General features: G+C 37.5%; 1 protein-coding gene across 1 annotated transcript in view; it reads right to left on the bottom strand.

Moving 5' to 3' along the window:
• Positions 1–19,131, bottom strand: part of PDXDC1 (pyridoxal dependent decarboxylase domain containing 1) — a 78,375-nt gene that overhangs the window by 29,986 nt on the left and 29,258 nt on the right. The window contains exons 4-8 of the mRNA XM_075564263.1: positions 17,325–17,405; positions 7,594–7,740; positions 6,375–6,564; positions 4,712–4,780; positions 3,905–3,983 (exon numbers count right to left, since the gene is read on the bottom strand). Coding sequence (XP_075420378.1) covers positions 3,905–3,983; positions 4,712–4,780; positions 6,375–6,564; positions 7,594–7,740; positions 17,325–17,405 — 566 coding nt within the window. The remainder of the gene's footprint in view (positions 1–3,904; positions 3,984–4,711; positions 4,781–6,374; positions 6,565–7,593; positions 7,741–17,324; positions 17,406–19,131) is intronic.

Below are 19,131 nucleotides of genomic sequence, written 5' to 3'. Positions count from 1 at the left end.
AATGTGCTTAACATCAAAAACCTGCCAAACTCTTCCAGAATGGCTAAAGAACATTTGAATTCCCATAAGCAAGGTATAAGAGTTCCCACTGTGGAACTGAGTTTAAAAGTTACTCCATTCTGCCACTGTATGTAGTATCTGTCCTTGTTTTTACTTTGCACTTTTATAATGACTAATGATGCTAAGCTTCTTTTCAATATACGAATCTTCTTTAGTAAAAGGTTTAAATATTTTATTTAAAATATGTTATTTTTTATTCCATATTGCTGAGTCGTAGACTACTTTACACATGCTGATACAAATCCTCTGCTGGTAAATGTTTGGCTACTTTTCCCTCCAAATCTGTAGCTTGCCTTTTAATTTTCTTAATGACTTTCAATATTTTTTTGAGTTTGAATACATTTTATTTTTAGACAACCTACACAATGTTTGTCTGGTTTTTTCCCCCTTAAAAAAAATCAAGGTTGGGAGGAGGGGGGAAAAAGAGGAGCTGATACCAAGGGCTCAATAGAAAGTAACTATCTAGAAAAGAATGATGGCAACATATGTATAAATATGCCTGATACAATTAATATAAGGCTTGTAATAAGCAGTGTAAGAGCTCTCAATAAAATGATTTAAAAAAAACAAGGTCAAAAGTAAATGAAGAGCTCACGATGACATGAGTTCCATTTACCTAAGTCCTGGGGTCGTGTGGATAAACAACAGCCGGTTAAGATGAGTGGCGATCAGTAGGGAGTTGCCCACTATGTTAACATGTCTCCATCTCTCAGCCATCCATAAAGAAGATCATATATGGGGTCACACCATCCTCACGGCAGTCAAGCAGAGCAACCATGCCATCTGGATTCATGTTTTCACCAGTCAGGAACTGGTCAGTTTTGAAATTTGCAAGGATATGCTTGATTTGTTCTGCAGTCCCTGTCATAAAAGGTTTTACTTCTTCTGATTTCTGTTCTTCAAGTTTCCCTTTGATTGATTTCATGTAGTCTCTGATGTACTTCTCATGGCTTCTTTTGTGAAGCTGGTTCCTAGCAAGTGATGGTGCATGACAATGTCAACACGGTGATCACTGTGTGCTTTCTGTTTAATTGCCATGAGGCCTTTCAGCTGGAGCACTGCCACCAACCGACTGATCATCTTCCTGTCCACTTCCAGACACAGCCCATCTGCGATCTCGGGGATCTTGAAGATGTCAGAGAACATCTTATCAAGGCTGATGAGGTCCCAGTAGAGCAGTGGTTCTCAACCTTCCTAATGCTGCGATCCTTTAATACAGCTCCTCATGTTGTGGTGACCCCCCAGGCATAAAATGATTTTCGTTGCTACTTCATAACTGTAATTTTGCTACTGTGATGAATCGTACTATAAATATCTGATACACAGGATGTATTTTCATTGTTACAAATTGAGTATCATTAAAGCATAGTGATTAATCACATAACAGTATGTAATTATATACTGTGAAATATTTATGTGTTTTTGATGGTGTTAGGCAACCCCTGTGAAAGGGTCATTTGATCCCCCAAAGGGGTGGCGACCCACAAGTTGAGAACCACTGTGGTAGATGATCATGATGGCGCCTAGAGGGAGACAGTGGCAGCGCTAGCCTGGAGTTCCGAACAAGTGAGGAGCAGCCAGAGCAGGGTAGGTGGAGCTAGTGGTGAACAGACAGAAAGGGAGACTTTCAATTTTTTTTAACAGCCTTCTGAAGAACAAAGCTTTTAAGTTTGCTTCTAGAAGTTTTATGGTTTTTCTAATTTCTATTATTTTTATTGGCTTCACACTGTCATGCTTATTTGTAACTTTATAGTAAGGTAGTGTAAATATCCCAATTTTGTTTCAAGATTAATTTGGGCCTTCTATGATCCTCTGTATCCATCAACCTATCAATAGATATATTTAAAAGCCTGCTGACATTTTGACAAGGAGTGAGTTGAAACTAGGGAGAATCTGCTCGACAATGCTGAGTTATCCAATCCAGGTATGTATCTTTCCATTTATTTGAGTCCTCTTGAATTTCTCTCAGCCACATTGTGAGGTTTTCGTGTATAGAAATTGCAATGTACATGAGGGTAAGTTGAAAAGCACTGTTACTTGGGTTCCAGTTCATACATGGACTTATTTATTCCATACAAAACATGTTTTTCAAACAGTGACTTCTAGGGACATCTGCAAGGTCAGTTCAATTCTAGGCAGAGAGGTCAGCTCAGATGATTATATCAAAAACCAAACCCACTACCATCAAGATGATTCTGACTCATGGCATCCTTATATAAGGTTTCAAACGTTCTATAAATCTTTTCAGGGTCGGGGAGCCTCCTATTTCTCCTGTAGAGCAGCTGGTAGGTTTGAACTACTGACTCTTTGGTTAATAGTCTAATACTTACCTAATATGTCACCAGGGCACCTATGAAATTTATGGTGACGATTTTTGGGATTCCAAAAGGGAAAGTTCGATAAATTATTTTTCGAAGGACACAGGACCTTACTAAGAACCTTCAAGAACATTAAAAATTGTATTGGTTAAAAAAAAAAAGGCAAGAAATGTGTGCCAATGAATTTTTTTCTATCATGACAATCCACCCACTCAGTCTTCCAAGGTAGCAAGGGCTGTTCTATGGGAACTTTGTTGGAAAACCTTACTCCATCTGCCTTACAGCCCTAATCTTGCCCTTTCAGACTTCTTTTTGCTCCTGAAACTCAGAAAACATTTAAAAAGAACATGATTTGAGCCCCTCCAGGATGCCAAAGTGCTATTTTTATGCAGTGTAAATCAAAGAGAACAGAACATATAGATAGATCTACACGTTGAAACTTCTCTAAGTTTTTTTTCATGTCTCTTGATGCTGTTAAAAATTATTTTTTATACTGGCCACAAATTGTGCCCACTTTAATTTACTAATTATTTCTATTTATGCACTATCCATGCAAAGAGGCAAGCTATTTTTAACTGCAAAAAAGACAGCTTTACTTTCCTTTCCAATCTGCATATTGTTTTATTATATTGGTATTATTAGTTTGATTATTGCAAGACCTAGGACCTCAAGTGTAATATCGAATACAGTAACACTAAGTGGAGTACCAAGTATTAACCTGCAGTCTACACTGTGGATATTTAGGTATGACTTAATAATTCATGTATCATACAATTTAATAGTTCAGTCATGTTAAGATTTGTACAATCATCAACACAATCAATTTCAGAATATTTTCTTCGTTCTTATACTCATTAGCTCCCCATCAGGCCCAACTTCTCCAGTCACACCCAAGAAGTTATTAATCTTGATAGATTTACCTATCCTGGATTTTATATACAGAAAAATATACAAAAAGCAAAAGAACACAAAAAACAACAATAATGAAGTAAAACGGAAAAAAAATCTCAATTGAAAAAGGAAGTAGAAAATATTTAAAACTATAACAAATTAAAAATGGGTAAATAGGGATATTAAATGATAAGGTATCAAATTTTAACCTAAATTTTAACCTGTAACAATCTACTCTCCAAAACACTCTGCATGATATAAAGACTATTCACATCCTGGTCAGAGGGGACTCACCAGGGGCCTAATCCACGTGTATTCCCACTTCACTTTTTTAACTGAAAGAACTTCCCCATCTCTGTTTCTCTGGATTGCTTACTTAATCTCTTTTATATCATATGAGACTGACTTAAGACACACCGTATAATTGTGATGAGTTGTACGAGTCCCGAATAAAATGATTTTAAAAAGGACACACCCTATATTAATCCTATCTCAACATAATAAAGATACTCTATTCCTAAATGGGATTATAACCACAGGCAGTTAAAATTTAAAACACAGATTTTTTTTCAGGCTACAATGAAATTCATAAAATACCTAAAGTGGAAGATTTGGGTGTGTCATGTCATACCTACCAGCATTAGCAACGAGCAACAGGGGCAGTCGTCCTCGTTCTCTATCATCTTTAACTAGTTTCTCCAGGAATGCGACATCCTGGGATCAAAAGAAAAACCACAAAAAAGCATGAAGCAAACAGCACAAACGCTACTGCAACAAGAAAACGATGCCTTCCCAAAGCAGCAGATACCTCTCAAAGTCAATCCTGCAAATCAATCCCTGTGCTCGACTATTTTTGTGTTTTCTCAAACATAGATGAGGAAATCAAACACTCTCTTTAAGACTAGTTAGAAAAATCAGTTAAACTAGATTAAAGTTAAAAACTGTATATAATAAAACCCCAAACACTGCATATACGAAACTAAAAGTTCTCTAAACACAGAAAAGGTTCCACCACTCTCATTTCCTAAGACCACCAAGAATGTATCAATAATATTACTCATCAAGCCACCTGAATCAGAAAATAAAATAGAAATGCAGTATCTACCGCTATAAACTCACATGACTAAATCTCACTAGAATTTAACATCAAAATTTTAATGAAGAACCTCAGTTTCAAAGTCTGCTAATCTAATGTACAAGTACAGGCGCCAGTAACAATCATATAGAAGTATGGACCTTAGGAGAAAAATAGGTGTTTAATTTGACAGCCATGTTTTATGTAAAATAAGGGGCATAGTGAATAAAAGGTTCCCTAAAAGCCAGGTGCCCCAATATGTCAGGCAGCCTTTATAGACTTTAAACCCGGAAGCATCTATTTCCCAATGAGAGAATTTCAGTTCAAGGAAGACCGTGTTTAAAATGTAACTCAAAGGCTAACTCACCATCTGATGCTGGGATCCAAACATAGTGTTACAGGGCACACGGCATAAGCAGGGGAAGGGCAAGCCAAGCTGCAAGGAGAAATGTGTCATTCTTCAGTACAGAGCTTTCCTGCCATTCCCTAGCCCCCCCTCTCCCCGCCCCCATCCCAAAGACTGTGGTCCTGAGATGAGTCATAATTGTCCTTTTAAAAATGTCTCTCTTAAGAAAATGTTTTGAAAAGGATGATGGCAACATATGTACAAATGTGCTTGACACAATGGATGGATGGCTTGTTGTAAGAGCTGCAAGAGCCCCCAATATGATTTTTTAAAAAATCTCTCGTTAGGAGCTCTTAATGTTATAAATAGATGCTAAAGACCATCAAGAAAGCATCATTAAATAGATGAATTCTCGAAAGCTGAGATGATTTATAAGGGAATATAGACAATATAATTATTTTTAAATTAGTCAAGTAACTGTTTTTTTTTTTGGAACATAAAGACCTTGCCCAGCAAAAAAGCTACTGAGATCTGAACATTTTTTAGATAGTTTAGGATTCTTCTTCCAATCACTACTGGTAAATAATACAAACTACAGGAACTGAAAGGGAACACTGATGGTGTAGAGGATTATGCACTTGGTTACTAACCACAAGGTTAGTAGTTTGAAACCACCAGTTCTCTAAGGGAGAAAAATGAGGCTCCCATAAAGCGTTCCAGTCTTGGAAACCCAGAGGCAGTTCTGCCTGTCTATGAGTCAAAATTTATTTGATGATAGTGAGTTTGAAAATTACTGAAAGAACTGTATCTTATTTTGGGTTCACCCATCCCTGAAAAGCAGTAATATAGACTAGGAGCTAATTCTCGAACAGTGAAATCAATGTTATGAATGGAAATGGCTATTATTAAGTCAATTTTAAAAATCTTCATTTTTACCATCCAACTGCTTGAGTACTTTATAATTTTAGGATTTTTTTAAGTTGCAGCATATTATTCTATATAACTAAGAAGTGGTAGCATTTATGGCAAAGAATTAAATGAGAAATTTAGTCAGTTTTTCTGAAGGAAATTTTCTATAATTAGGAAATGGTATCCTGGTAAAACAAACAAAATCAACCAATATAAAAATTAAAATGTTCCTTTACCACAAGTCACCAATCCACTAATGGAAATATTTAGTATATAACTGTCCAAATGAAAAAAAAAAAAAACTGTCCAAATGTTCCTTAGGTGTAAATATGTCTCTAGAGACATAGATATACATCTTGCAGGGTATAGAAGACATATACATAAGCATAATGTTTAAAACATGAATATAAGGACGTATTGGTGCTGCCAGGTAAGACTAAAGGTTCAAATTCATCTACAACTCTATGAGAAAAAGATGAGGCTATCTGCTCCCACAAATATTAAAAAATAAAATAGAATAAAAAATTAAAACAAGAATATGATGCTATTTAGGAGGGAGTTTCAAAAAGTTTTGGGGAAAATGGAATTTAAAAAATGGAATTTTTCCAGAAACTTTTTGAAGTCCCTTCACACTGTTCTGTCACCTGCTTTTCTCCTTTAACACGCGACTCTCACACCCACAGCAGCTAGAGAAATGGGCTACACCCTGGAAGAGGTTTCAGAGGAGAATAAAACATTCATGGTCTTTGAAAATGGTCACTTTATACCACATTACCTGATTACAAAGGTATTGGCCCAGGCCAGGTCTAGCAGCAGCACTAAGATATATAACAGGTTTTTTGTTATATAACACATTGAATCCATCCACTACAAAGTCTTCATAACGAGAATGAATGGCAAGCCTACAGATCTTTGTAAGTCCCTCTCTTTCTTCTTCATGGAAATAAGCACAGCCATTTTCATACCTGTAAGTATGAGTATATGAATATAAGTATGTTCTCATTTCTTGTTAATCCAGAGTTTGTATCCAAATCTTACAAAATTGAAAGCAGTTCTTTTCTCAAACTAGAACTTCCCACCTGAGTTAGCAAAGAGAACAGAAACATGAGGCATTCTCACTTGTTTGAAACGGATTATAGTGGCCAACAATGGACAACGCAGGCCTTCTTATGAATCCCTTAATCTGCTGTAATTCTTTAGTTATAATGTCAACATTATAGCAACAAAAACAAAATTCAATTTCATAGCACATTCTCTTCTTTATGACAGAGCTTCTTTTCTACTAGCATGTAAGTTAATAGCTTGATTTTTAAAACATTTGAATTGAAACTATTATTCAGCTTTTGGAAATATCTATCAATTGCTGTTGTTAGGTGCCATAGAGTTGGATCCAATGTAGAGTGACCTGATGCACGGCAGAACAAAGCATTGTCTGGTCCTATGCTATTCTCATTGTTGCTATTTGAGTCCACTGTGTCAATTCAGCTCATTGAAGGTCTCTCTCTTTTACTGACCTTCTTCTATACCCAAGAGCCCTAGTGATATACAGTAAAGCACTCAGCTATAAACCGAAAGTTTAGCAGTTCAAATTCACCAGCTGGTCTGTGGGAGAGAGATGTGGCAAACTGCTTTTAGAGTAATTTCAGTGTTAGAAACCCTCTGGGGAAATGCCATCCTTTCCTACAAGGTTGCTATAAATCCAAATCAGCTCAATGGCAATAGTTTTTTGTTTTCTACTTTACCAAGCATGATGTACCAATGGGAAACTCTAAAAATAAGTAACTGTTTACATTACAATGCACTTATGTTCTCAGCTCCTTACATTTATTAAATCATTTAATCATCACAACAATTTCCTCCATTAATAGATGTGGACACAGAGGTATGGAGAGGTTAAACAATCCTTTAAAGAGGGAATGCCAGGTTTGAGCCCAAGTAGCATGGCCCCAGAAAAATATATTCTCACATCGCCTACACCTGGCTCATATTTTTACCTGAAAATTCTGCATAGCCATAAGGTAGTATCCGAAAGTATCCTAGTTGTAAGTTTTCTCAGTTTCTCTTTGTCCAGAGTAGAAATATAGGCTCCCAGACTATGCCCCAACAAAGCCATGTGACCTTGTTCTCCAATATTCTGGATCCTGTTAATAAAAATTCATTAAATTAAAAAATATATTAGAATCAAATTATATTTACTAGGAAATAAACTGGAGAGTCACAACACTTCACGACTTTATAGTCCAGAAGCAAAAACTCAGGCAAAGTGAGAAAAATATGATGCATATAAGATTATTGGTAGTCTAGAAAAATCATTGGATAAAGATTAATTCTCTGTACTAATAGCTATTTGTCACAATACATCATATTCAAAGAGAAAATATTATTTTATATAATTAAAATCCATGGCTTGATTTCCCTTCTAAAAAATAACTGCAAACATTAAAAGAAAAGTCAAAAAAACTGAGTAGGATAGAGGGCCAAAGATAGTTAATAGCAAAGGAAATAAAATGAGTATTAAAAATTACAAAAACATGCTTCACCTTGCATCTGCAAATTAAAAACTTAGCCTGCTAACACCACTGTAGGACAGGTGTAAGTAAAAAGGGGACTCCTAAATACCATTGGTTGGAGGATAAACAACCTCCACACAGACTTCCAGGTCAAGATGGCTGACTGATCACACAGAAAGTGAGACCCTTTCCAAGAACCAGGAGAAAACCACCAGTGAAGAGTGGAATGCAAGCAGTCTGGAGATCAACTCCATATATAAGTGACCCAAGCTCTGACGTCCAGGGATGGTGGAAGTGGCAGGGGCTAAGCGGAAAGGGAAGAAGCCTTGTCATTCTCCACTGCTGGGCCAACTGCTGATCTCACAGTAGACATGAGAGGCTTAACTTCCTACCTGGTATGTACTCCACACACCTGGCTTCCAGACTGCCGATGCACCTAACTTAGCCCTTGGTGGATGGGTGGGTGCCCTTGCACAAGAAAACACCAGGCATACATGCCAACAAGGGTCCTGGCCAGTAAACTCCCCTGCAACCCTACCATCCCTCTCCCTTGAAACTTCCCGGGACAATACCCTAATTAGACCATCCCAGGCCTTCAAGAACAATAACCTGCCCTCTAAGAAGGCTCTGGCTTCCCTTCCCCACTTGGCCTCCTGGGAAGGTATCAGATACCTGGCTCCTCTTCCCCATCCTTTCTTGGAGACCATCATCATCCGAAAAGAGCGACATTTCCCCGTCTGTACCCCCAGCCACCTAGCCTCGATTCCTTTAAGACAGTCAGTTACAATTAGCCCCACTCTATAAGAATTCTTGTCTCTTAACTCTCAGCTATTTGTCCCAAACCCCTAGCCTAAAGCCCATCCTCGCTCTGCCATTTTAAATACCCGAAAGGGCAGATCGCAATCCTGATCTCTCCCTGGACAGAGTTTAGAGGCCCAGCTCTTTTTGTTTTTCTTTCTTTTTCTCTCCCCTTCTTTTATTTATACTATTTCTTTTTAAAATCATTTTATTGGGATTTCGTACAACTCTTATCACAATCCATACATACATACAACGTGTCAAGCACATTTGTACATTTATTGCCCTCATCATTCTCAAAACATTTGCTTTCTACTTGAACCCTTGGTATCAGCTCATTTTTCCCCTCCCTCCCTTAAGAACCCCTAATAATTTATAAATTATTATTATTTTGTCAAGTCTTATACTGTCTGATGTCTCCCTTCACCCACTTTTCTGTTGTCCATCTTCTGCAGGGGGTTATATGTAGATCCTTGTAATTGGTTCCCCCTTTCTACCCCTCCTTTCCTCCACCTTCCCGGTATTGCTACTCTCACCACTGGTCCTTAAGGGTTTATCTGTCCTGGATTCCCTGTGTTTCCAGCTCTTATCTGTACCTGGATACACCCTCTGGTCTAGTTGGATTTGTAAGGTAGAATTGGAATTATGATAGTTGGGGGGAGGAAGCATTTAAGAACTAGAGGAAAGTTGTATGTTTCATCGTTGCTACACTGCACCCTGACTGGCTTGTCTCAAGTCTTATACTATTTTTACAATTTCACCTTAATTAATACTCTTTTCCATCTGTTGGATTTCTTAAAAAATATATTTTTCTTCACCATGTTCTAGAACCATCAAATTAGCAATCCCTCATCTCTCAGCTAAAATTTCATTTAGTCCACCCTAGATCACCTCAGGGGATACAGAGCTATAGCCTGCTCCCTGGGACCACTCATCCTCCCCTCCTTCCTCACTGTCATCCCAATCAAAACTGCATAACCCTTCTACCCACTCCCTGTTCCTTCTCAGTCTTGTGCCTCTTGGAAGGTGTGAGCCCCACCCCATTCACACCCACTGACTCACTCTAAGAAACTTCCTCATAGGCGAATTTTGAGGATGAGGGCAACGAATATATAAGGGTGCTTTACTCAATTGATGTGTGTATGAATTGTGATAAGAGTTGTATGAGCCCCAATAAAATGATTTATTTAAAAAAAGAAATAAGGAAAAAAAAACAAAATACATAAAATATGAATAAAAATAATAAACTTGGGTTATCTTTCTAAATAAAAACAACTTCCTCATGACTGTCATAACCGTCAATCCCCTCATCTCCAGGCCACTGCAGAGCATAAACATATACCAGCACTCAACCAGGCAGGATTACTCATCCACAATGTTTATAACTATGCAACTGATCCTTGCTCTTTTATTTCCAACACAGTTCTGAGTCCATCTAGGCTCCCCACCTTTCTGCAGGAAACACACCTTTCTCTCACCCACATCAGCTCAAACTAATATTAATAGTTCTTCTTTTCCTTGTTAAAATTTTTTAATTAAAAAAGGTGTTTCTTTATTATTTTTCCTCTCTTCAATCCTGTTTCCTTCTCTTTGTATTAAAAACAAAAGTTCATAATACTCTTACAATTCTTTTCCAATCATTATTACCCATTCCTTTGTCCTTGCAAATTAAGGAAAAAATTTTATATTTTTATAATCCACCAATTAGCCCTACGGAGATCTTTTTCATTCTTGCTGTAATACTTTCCTTCTCATTCTTTGATCTCTCCCCTATCCCTTATTCTGTCTCTATCCCCCAGATACTTGATCTGAAGTGTCTATCATTTCTCCTTACATTCCTCCATACACCCCTCTTGTGGGACACCATCAAGAGGAACAATTATAGGGATTCATAGAAGAGGAAGAAACAAACAAACAAACAAACAATTTGGAGAGAATAGACCAAGAACTCCTGGAAGAAAAACTTCCTCAATGCATAAAAAATGAAAAGATAACTATTCAGGAAGCTCAGGGAACCCCATTTAGGAAATATTCCAAAAGGAAAACTCCCCAACATATTGTAGAAAAACTCTCTAACACCAAATACAAGAAAAAAAATCCCAGTAATCAGGAATAAAAGAACAGTCACATACAAAGGGGCAACAATGAGAATACGCTCAGATTTTCAGCAGAAACTACACATGCAAAAAGATAATGGAGCAACAAATATAAACTCTGGAAGGAAAAATATCTGTACCCAGCAAAATTATCACTCAAATATGAGGGAGAAATAAAAGTATTACCAAACAAGGAGAAAGGAAATTTAAAAAAAACAAATAAGACATCACTACAAAAAAATATTAGCTGGAGTACTATGGGCAAGATAGCAACAGCAGGAGTATACAAATTGAAGACCAATATACAAGACAATTCTTCACAAAAACAAACATACTCAAAGCAATATCTCAAACAACACAAAAATAAAAGAAGACCAAAAAACTAATCACACCATACATTCACACACATACATACCAAAATGACAATAACAAACCTACAAATATCAATAATCTCACTGAACATTAAGGGACTAAATTCATCAGGGAAGAGAAACAGAGTAGTAGAATATATAAGAACATAAGACCCATCAATATGCTGCTTACAAGAAATATCACTCAGAACAAAGAACACACAAGACAAAAAAGTCAAATTCTGAACAAAAGCATACCAAGCAAATGGCAACAAACAACAAAAAGGCAGGTGTGGCAATATTAATCTCTGAAAAATTAGACTTCAAGGTAAACAACATAATGAGAGACAAGAACGGAGACTGCATAGTGATTAAAGGAACAATAGCCCCAAAGACATGAACATAATAAACATATATGCACCCAAAGAAAGACTCTCAAAATACATTAAGCAAATTCTCACACAAATTGAAGAGAGATATAGACAGCTGGACAATAATAATTCAAGGGGATACCCACCCAAAATGGAATTTTATTTTCTATAGCTATGTATTTAAATTTTTTAGAAAGCAACCTTCAAACTACTCTCCATTACACTTAATACATTTGCCAAATCTGCAATTCCATTCTTGGAAACATTTTTCAAACTCAACTGCTGACAGCACCTCCCTCATTTTTTTTCCCTCACCTCTTCTATGTTATCAATAGCTGTCCTTTCATGTTCCTCTGTATTCATATAAACAAAAAAAAAGTCACACAGAGCAGCGAGTAAACTGCATGGCTAAGAGAGGCATGTTGCTTTGTTGTTTTGCCAAAAATGGGTGCACTGAGATGGCTGCGTTAGCAGGTGCATTGTAACAGTGACAAAACCAGTCCTCCATCTGCTACAAATCAGCTCTCTTTTGTCACACACTGTTCAATAATCTTTTCAGAAACTCTAAATAGAAAGCTTGATTAAGTATCTGACCTGATGGAATGAACTCCAAATGCATGATCCCCTCACATCAAAATACAAATAAGCATCTCTTGATCTTTGATTTCATGTGACTAGTTCTTTTGAGGCAAGGTTCCTCTGGATTGATTGATGTTTGTTTTCAGGGTCATAAAAATAGCACCACGTCTATCACCAGTAAAGACCTTGGAAACAATGTCTGGATTGCTTAGAGCTGTTTTTTCAAAGCACAGCATGCTTTCACTCCCACTCGACACTATTTTTCCTGATCAGTCAGAACCAGAGGCACAAATTTCGCAATGACTGTTCCATTAAAATTCGCTGAACTGAGCTCCAAGACAGTCCAGAAAACTTCCCCGTCTCTTCAATGGTTCATCGGCAGTCTTCGAATACCAGTGAACATTTGAGGACATTTTTATCCATTCAGGATGTTTGTCATCAATTGACATTTCACCTTTTTTGAATTGAGAAAACCACTCCTGCACTTGTTTTTCCTACAGCTGTGTTCAACATCTCAACATTTTCTGTGTCCTTGTAAACTGTGTTCAACATCTCGACATTTTCTGCTATGTTCCCAAGCAGGAAACAAAATTTCACAGCCAGGACAAAAAACTAGGTTCAGACGAAACTGCTTTTATGAAAAAATTCAATTCACTGTGACCAGAGAGAACCTTCCCAGGAAATGCCACAGGGGACACTAACTCAGAGCAAGTTACTTGTGTACTACGAAAGCTCCGCCCAGTGGAGTTTTCCATTTTGTTTTGTTTTGATTTGTTTGAAGGGGGGGGGGGGATCCACACATAGATTTCAAGATGTCACTCTCAAAGAAAGATAGATCACCGGGGAAAAAACTTAATAAGACACAAAAGAGGTAAACAACACAATCAAGGAACTTACAAAAACAAAGTATACATTCTTCAAGGTCAATGGAACATTCTCAAGAATAGACCACTGCAGAGGCCACAAAACAAGCCTCAAAAAATTGTAAAAACCTGAGATTCTACCATCTATTTTCTCAGATCTCAATGCCATAAAACTGGAAATCAACAGAAGTAACACAGACATTGAAAAACATACTACTTAACATGACTGGCCATTAAATCAAATAAAGGATGAATTTTTTAAATTTCTTGAAACAAATGAGAATAACACAACATACCATAAACTTGGGGCCAAAGCAAAAGCAATTATGAGAGGTCAATTTATTGTAATCTATGCACACATGAAAAAAGAGAAATCCTAAAAAAAAAGAAAGAAAGAAAAGAAAAAGGAGGAGTCCAAATTAACAACTTAACATGTTCAACAGTTGTAACAAGAGCAACAACACAAATGCTCCAAAAACAGAAGAAAAGAAATAATAAGGATCAGAGCATAAATAAATGAATTATGTGGAACAAAATCAACAAGAAGTTGGTTCTTTGAAAGGACCAGTAGCAAAATAGACTAATAGCAAAGTTAAAAGGAAAGAAAGAAAATATGCAAATACCTAAAATATGAAAAGGGTGACATCACAACAGACCTGAATGAGGTAAAAATAATAATAACACGCTATTATGAAAAACTGTATTCCAACAAGTTTGATAATCTAGAAGAAATGGACAAATACCTAGAGATACATCATCCACCCAATCTACCCAGACAGAACTTAACAGACCCTAAGGGGGTTGGGGGAGTTGGAAATAGAGATGGTCATCAAAAAACTTCAACCAAGAAAAGCCCAGGCCCAAATGGTTCACAGGGAAATTCTACAAGTATTCAGAGAAGACCTGTAGCCAACTATACAAACTCTTCCAGAATATAGAAAAGGCCAACAACTCCCAAGCTCATTCCATGCAGCCAGCATAACCCTAATACCAAAAGCAGGCAAAGACTCCACAAAGAACACTACAAACCAATATCCCTCATGAATATAGATCCAAATCCACAATAAAATCCGGCAATATGTCAACAATATGTCAAAAAAAATTCACTATGACCAAGTGAGAGTCACCCCAAGGATGCAAGGATGGTACACATTAGAAAATAATCGTTGTGATCTACCATATAAACAAGGCAAAGAACAAGAATCACATAATCATACCAAACAGATGCAGAAAAGGCATTTGATGATATCGAACACCCATTTGATAAAAATGCTCAACAAAATAGGAAGAAAAGGGGAATTCCTCAACATAATAAAGGCTATATATGAAACACCAACACCAAACATCAGCCTTAGAAACATTTCCCGGAAAATGGGGACCAGATGCCCATTCCCACTCGTATCCAACACTCTTCTGGGGTCTTAGCCAGAACATCAGACAACAAAAAGAAACCAAGAGAATAGGAATCGTGGGAAAGAAGTGAGCTTCTCATTATTTGAAGATGGTGTGATACTTTATATAGAGATATCAAAAGACTATTGCAAACAATCAAGGGATTTGGACAAGCAGCAGGATACAAGATTAACACGCAGAAATCAAGTGGATTTTTGCACACCAGTGAAGAAGGTTCTGAAATACCATTCCCAATTACCACACAAAAGGTATGCTTCAGAATAAATCTAACCAAAGAAACAAAAAACCTGTACAAAGAAAATTATAGAACATTATGACAGATTTTTTTTTAACTTTTAAGCATTTTATTCCAACAGGCCTTCATATACATCAATACCAGCAAGAGCAAGGGCAGGAGGGAGTTCCGTTCCTTTGCAGCTGTCAGAAGCTCCCCCCACCCAACCCCACTGGAAGAGACAATTGTAGACCATTATTACAAACATTAAACCAAAAAAGACCTACATAAATGGAAAAACGTCCCATGTAAGTGGATAGGTGGATTTAATGTTATGAAAATGTCAATACTATCTAAAGCAATCTATATCTACAAGGCCATGCCAATCCAAATCCCAAATTCATTCTTTAAAGAATGGAAAAACTGTTTATCAACTTCACATGGAGAGGAAAGAGACCCAAGACAAGTAAAGAACTTCTTAAAAAGAAGAATCAGGTTTGAGGCCTTGAACTACCTGACCTAAAAACTTACTATAAAGTTACAGTAGTCAAAACAGCCTGGTACCAATCAGCCTTACACGATGATAGATACATAAACCAATGATACCAAATAGAAAACCCAGAACTAAATGCACCTAGCTACAGATCTTTGAGAAAGGATCAAAAACTATCAAAAAGGAAAAGGCAGCCTCTTCAACAAATGGCATTAGAAAAATTGGCTCTCCAATGCAAAAGAATAAAACAAGAACCTTTACTCTCTTCATGTACAAAAATGAACACAAAATGGATTAACAACCTTCAAGGAGAAAATGTGGCATATTTACCCATATGACAATGACCCAGCAAGCCTAATTCTAGACCTTCTAGCTTCTCTAGAAATGACATACAGACAAAGTTATTGGTTGCAGCAATACCTGTAACAGCAAAACCTTAGCAGAAAACCAGTTAAATAAAATATGGTTTACTCATTCAGAGTAAAACTGAACAGCAGTGAAACGCAGAAAGCTCCTGTGTGCTGAGAAGCAATGAACCCAAAGACTTAAGTGAAGAAAGCAAGGTGTAGAACACAAAGTACAGCAGTGGGGCACACATTTTTGCTTGTAGGCCCAGTGACACTGTTGGGTAAGTACTGGACTACTAAACATAAGGTTGTAGGTTCAAACCTACCAAATGCTCTGAGGAAGAAAGATGTCCACTCCCATAAGGATTTACAACCTCAGAAAGTGTTGTACCTAGGGTCATTATGAGTCAAAATTGACTAGATGGTAGTCAGTTGAGCTTTTATACTAAAATATATATGAGGGGTACCCCCAAAAAAACAAATGTGGTATGAGGGGGATAGTGCATTTGGAGTTCGTTCCACCAGGTCAGGCTGCTAATCAAGCTTTCTATTTCGAGGTTCTGAAAAACCTGTTAGGAGAAGCTTAACAGTGTGTATAAAAAGGCCTAATTTGTGACCAAGGTGGGTTGCTTTCGCCATCATGACAATGCATGCGATAACATAGCTAACTCTGTGCGCCTGATTTTTGGGGGCAAAACAGCATGTCTCTCTTGCCCCAAGAACCTTACTCAGTGTAACTTCTTTCTGTTTCTGAGAATTCAGAGGGATATGAAAGGACAGCTATTTGATGACATAGAAGAGATGAAGGAAAAAATGAGGGAGGTGCTGTCAGTCATCCAAACAGATGAGTTTGGAAAATGTTTCCAAGAATGGAATTACAGATTTGACAAATGTATTAAGTGTAATGGAGAGTACTTTGAAGGTGATAAGGTTTTGTAAAAGCATTTTAAATTTGTAAAACAAAGTTCTGCTTTTTGGGGAGTACCCCCTCATATATATAGATTCATAAACTGTCTCTAGAAGGATACGCAAGAAACAGGTGATAATGTGGGCCCCCAAGGAAGAGAACTAGAGATAGTGAGGCAGAAATAAGAAAGAAAATCACCTTCCAACACTCCTTTTTTTTTCTTTTAAATTTTGAGCCAGGGTATGTGCTGCTTACTTTAAAGAATTTTTACCTTCACCTTGAAAAACTGATTTAGAGAAAATGAAACTAAATACAAAGATGCTCCACATCAATGGAGATCTGCCAAGAACTAGGGCTCCCACCCCATCAAGGCAACAGCAGGCATCCTTAGCAATCATAAAAGAAGCAGGAAAATGCAGCAATTAATTTTTGGTACTTTTCCCAACTCTCAGAAACAATACTACAAAAGGACAGATTCTATTCGTTTTAGTATGACAGAACATACACATTTAAAAAACAGAAGGGATTGTGGGAACAATCCCATTATCTTTTAATTCCATTTTTCCATGAATTTTTTTAAACCTCCTCATATAGATTAAAATAGAAGAAATACTGTATAAAACATGTTACAATGTGGATTATGTAAAAGTCACAAGATTATATATGGTATGAAATATGTAACTCTTAATGATACATGTATTATTTGAGCAACTTATAAGAATGTAATCACCACTGGAATTAAAATCAGAAACTTTCAAAGAGCAGCTGCAACCACTCTCATTACCGGCAACTCTGGGGTGACTCATCTTCATCTCCATGCATCAGATTCTGAACTAACTGCAGGATGCTCACCATATCTTGTCCACTGCAAAATAAAGAGTTGATGGATTGACAGAAAGAGCACACACATCACTCTCCCAAACTAGGTTTGATAAAGTCCTTACTTTTTTGTAATTGAAGTAACAACAGAAGAAGGAATATGTTTTGAGGTATGGTACAGATATTTAAAAAATAATTCTGAAATTATGAACTGAATTCTAAAAGGAACTTTGCCTGTGAGAAATGAATCATCTACCTACATAAGTTTGGTTCGTCAAATCTCATTGCTTTAGCACTACTAATCTTAGGAGAATGCAGCAACCACTTAATAAGTGCGCCACAGGAGTACGGGCCCTTGACCGGTGCTGGAAGACCAGAGAAGCAGCAGCAATACTCCATTATACACAACCGCCCAAGTTTCCATAGATAGGCACACGGATAAACAAAACGTGTCCTTACCACACAACAGGGTTCTACATAATGAGGAATGCAGCTCTGATACATGCTACGACACCAAGAGACCCTAAAGTCACCGTGCTGAGTGACCAAGGCAGACATAACCCAAACTGAACTTTCATGAAGTCAGTGCTGATGTGTGTACAGTGACCCCTTGTGGGTTTCTGAGACTGCTTACAGGAGTCGAAAGCCCAGTCGTTCTCCCTCAGCGCTTCTGGTGGTTTTGAACTGTGGCCATTCAGATAGCAGCTCAATGCATAACCACGACACCACCAGGGCTCCTCAAGGCAGGCAAAAAGGACATATATTGTATAATCCCACCCAGAACAGGCAAATTCATAAAGATAAAGTAGATGAGAGGCTAAAAAAAAAAGCCAGAACTGCCTCTGTGAATTACCAAGACTGTTAACTATTGTTTTGTTTCTTTCCCATCAGTTTTATTGGCACATAACTTATGTATCCTACAGTTCAATGGTTCCATCACTCAATCATATCAAGAACTGTACAATCATAATCACATCAATTTTAGAGCATTGCCCTCCTCACTGTTGAATGGCTTTCAAAATAAGCTGTGTACTCACAGTCTGTTCTAGTGCCCGCCCCCACCCCTCCCGCCTTCATTGTTTACTTTCCGTCCTTTCACCCACCAGTGACTCCTGTCCCCGTGTACCAGTGGTTCTCATTATGTAGCCACTGCTCCTGAACTTCACAGCTGGGAGACCCAACAGAAAACAACAAATCGCACTTAGGTGGTAAGGATAAAATCATAATAGTATAAATACAAATAATGTGTAAAAAGGGAAAGACCCCCAGCAACATTCAAAATGCCAGGGAAGAAATTTCTGTCATGGAACCAGTAGGAGACATTTGCACCCAAAACAAATTCAGGTCTCCTCCAGAGGGTGGTCAACTGGCAAGTATCCAGCCTGATAGTCAGGCTGAAGACTGTTAACTCATTGTGGTGTACAAAGCCCTGTCTTTCTCCCTTAGAGTGGCTGGTAGTTTTGAACTGCCGACTTTGTGGTTAGCAGTTCAAAGTGTAATCACTACGCCACCAGAGCTCCAAGGTTCAAATTCAATTGCTATCAAGTCAATTCAGATTTATAGTGCCTCCATATAGTTTCTGCGGTTGTAATTCTTTATGGGAACAAAAAGCTTCATCATTATACTCTGTAGTAATTGGGGGATTTGAACCACAGACCTAGTAAGCAGCCCAATGCCTAACCTACAACCAAAGAAATAAGGTGTTACTGTATTAATGAATACAGAGTTGCTACTTGGGTAACGAAAGTTTTGGAAATGAAGTGGTGATGGTT

This window comes from Tenrec ecaudatus, chromosome 12 (genome assembly GCF_050624435.1).
Source record: "Tenrec ecaudatus isolate mTenEca1 chromosome 12, mTenEca1.hap1, whole genome shotgun sequence".
Taxonomy (NCBI): Eukaryota; Metazoa; Chordata; class Mammalia; order Afrosoricida; family Tenrecidae; genus Tenrec; species Tenrec ecaudatus.
Note: the sequence above shows the minus strand (reverse complement) of the source record. Positions and strands in the feature narration are given on the sequence as shown.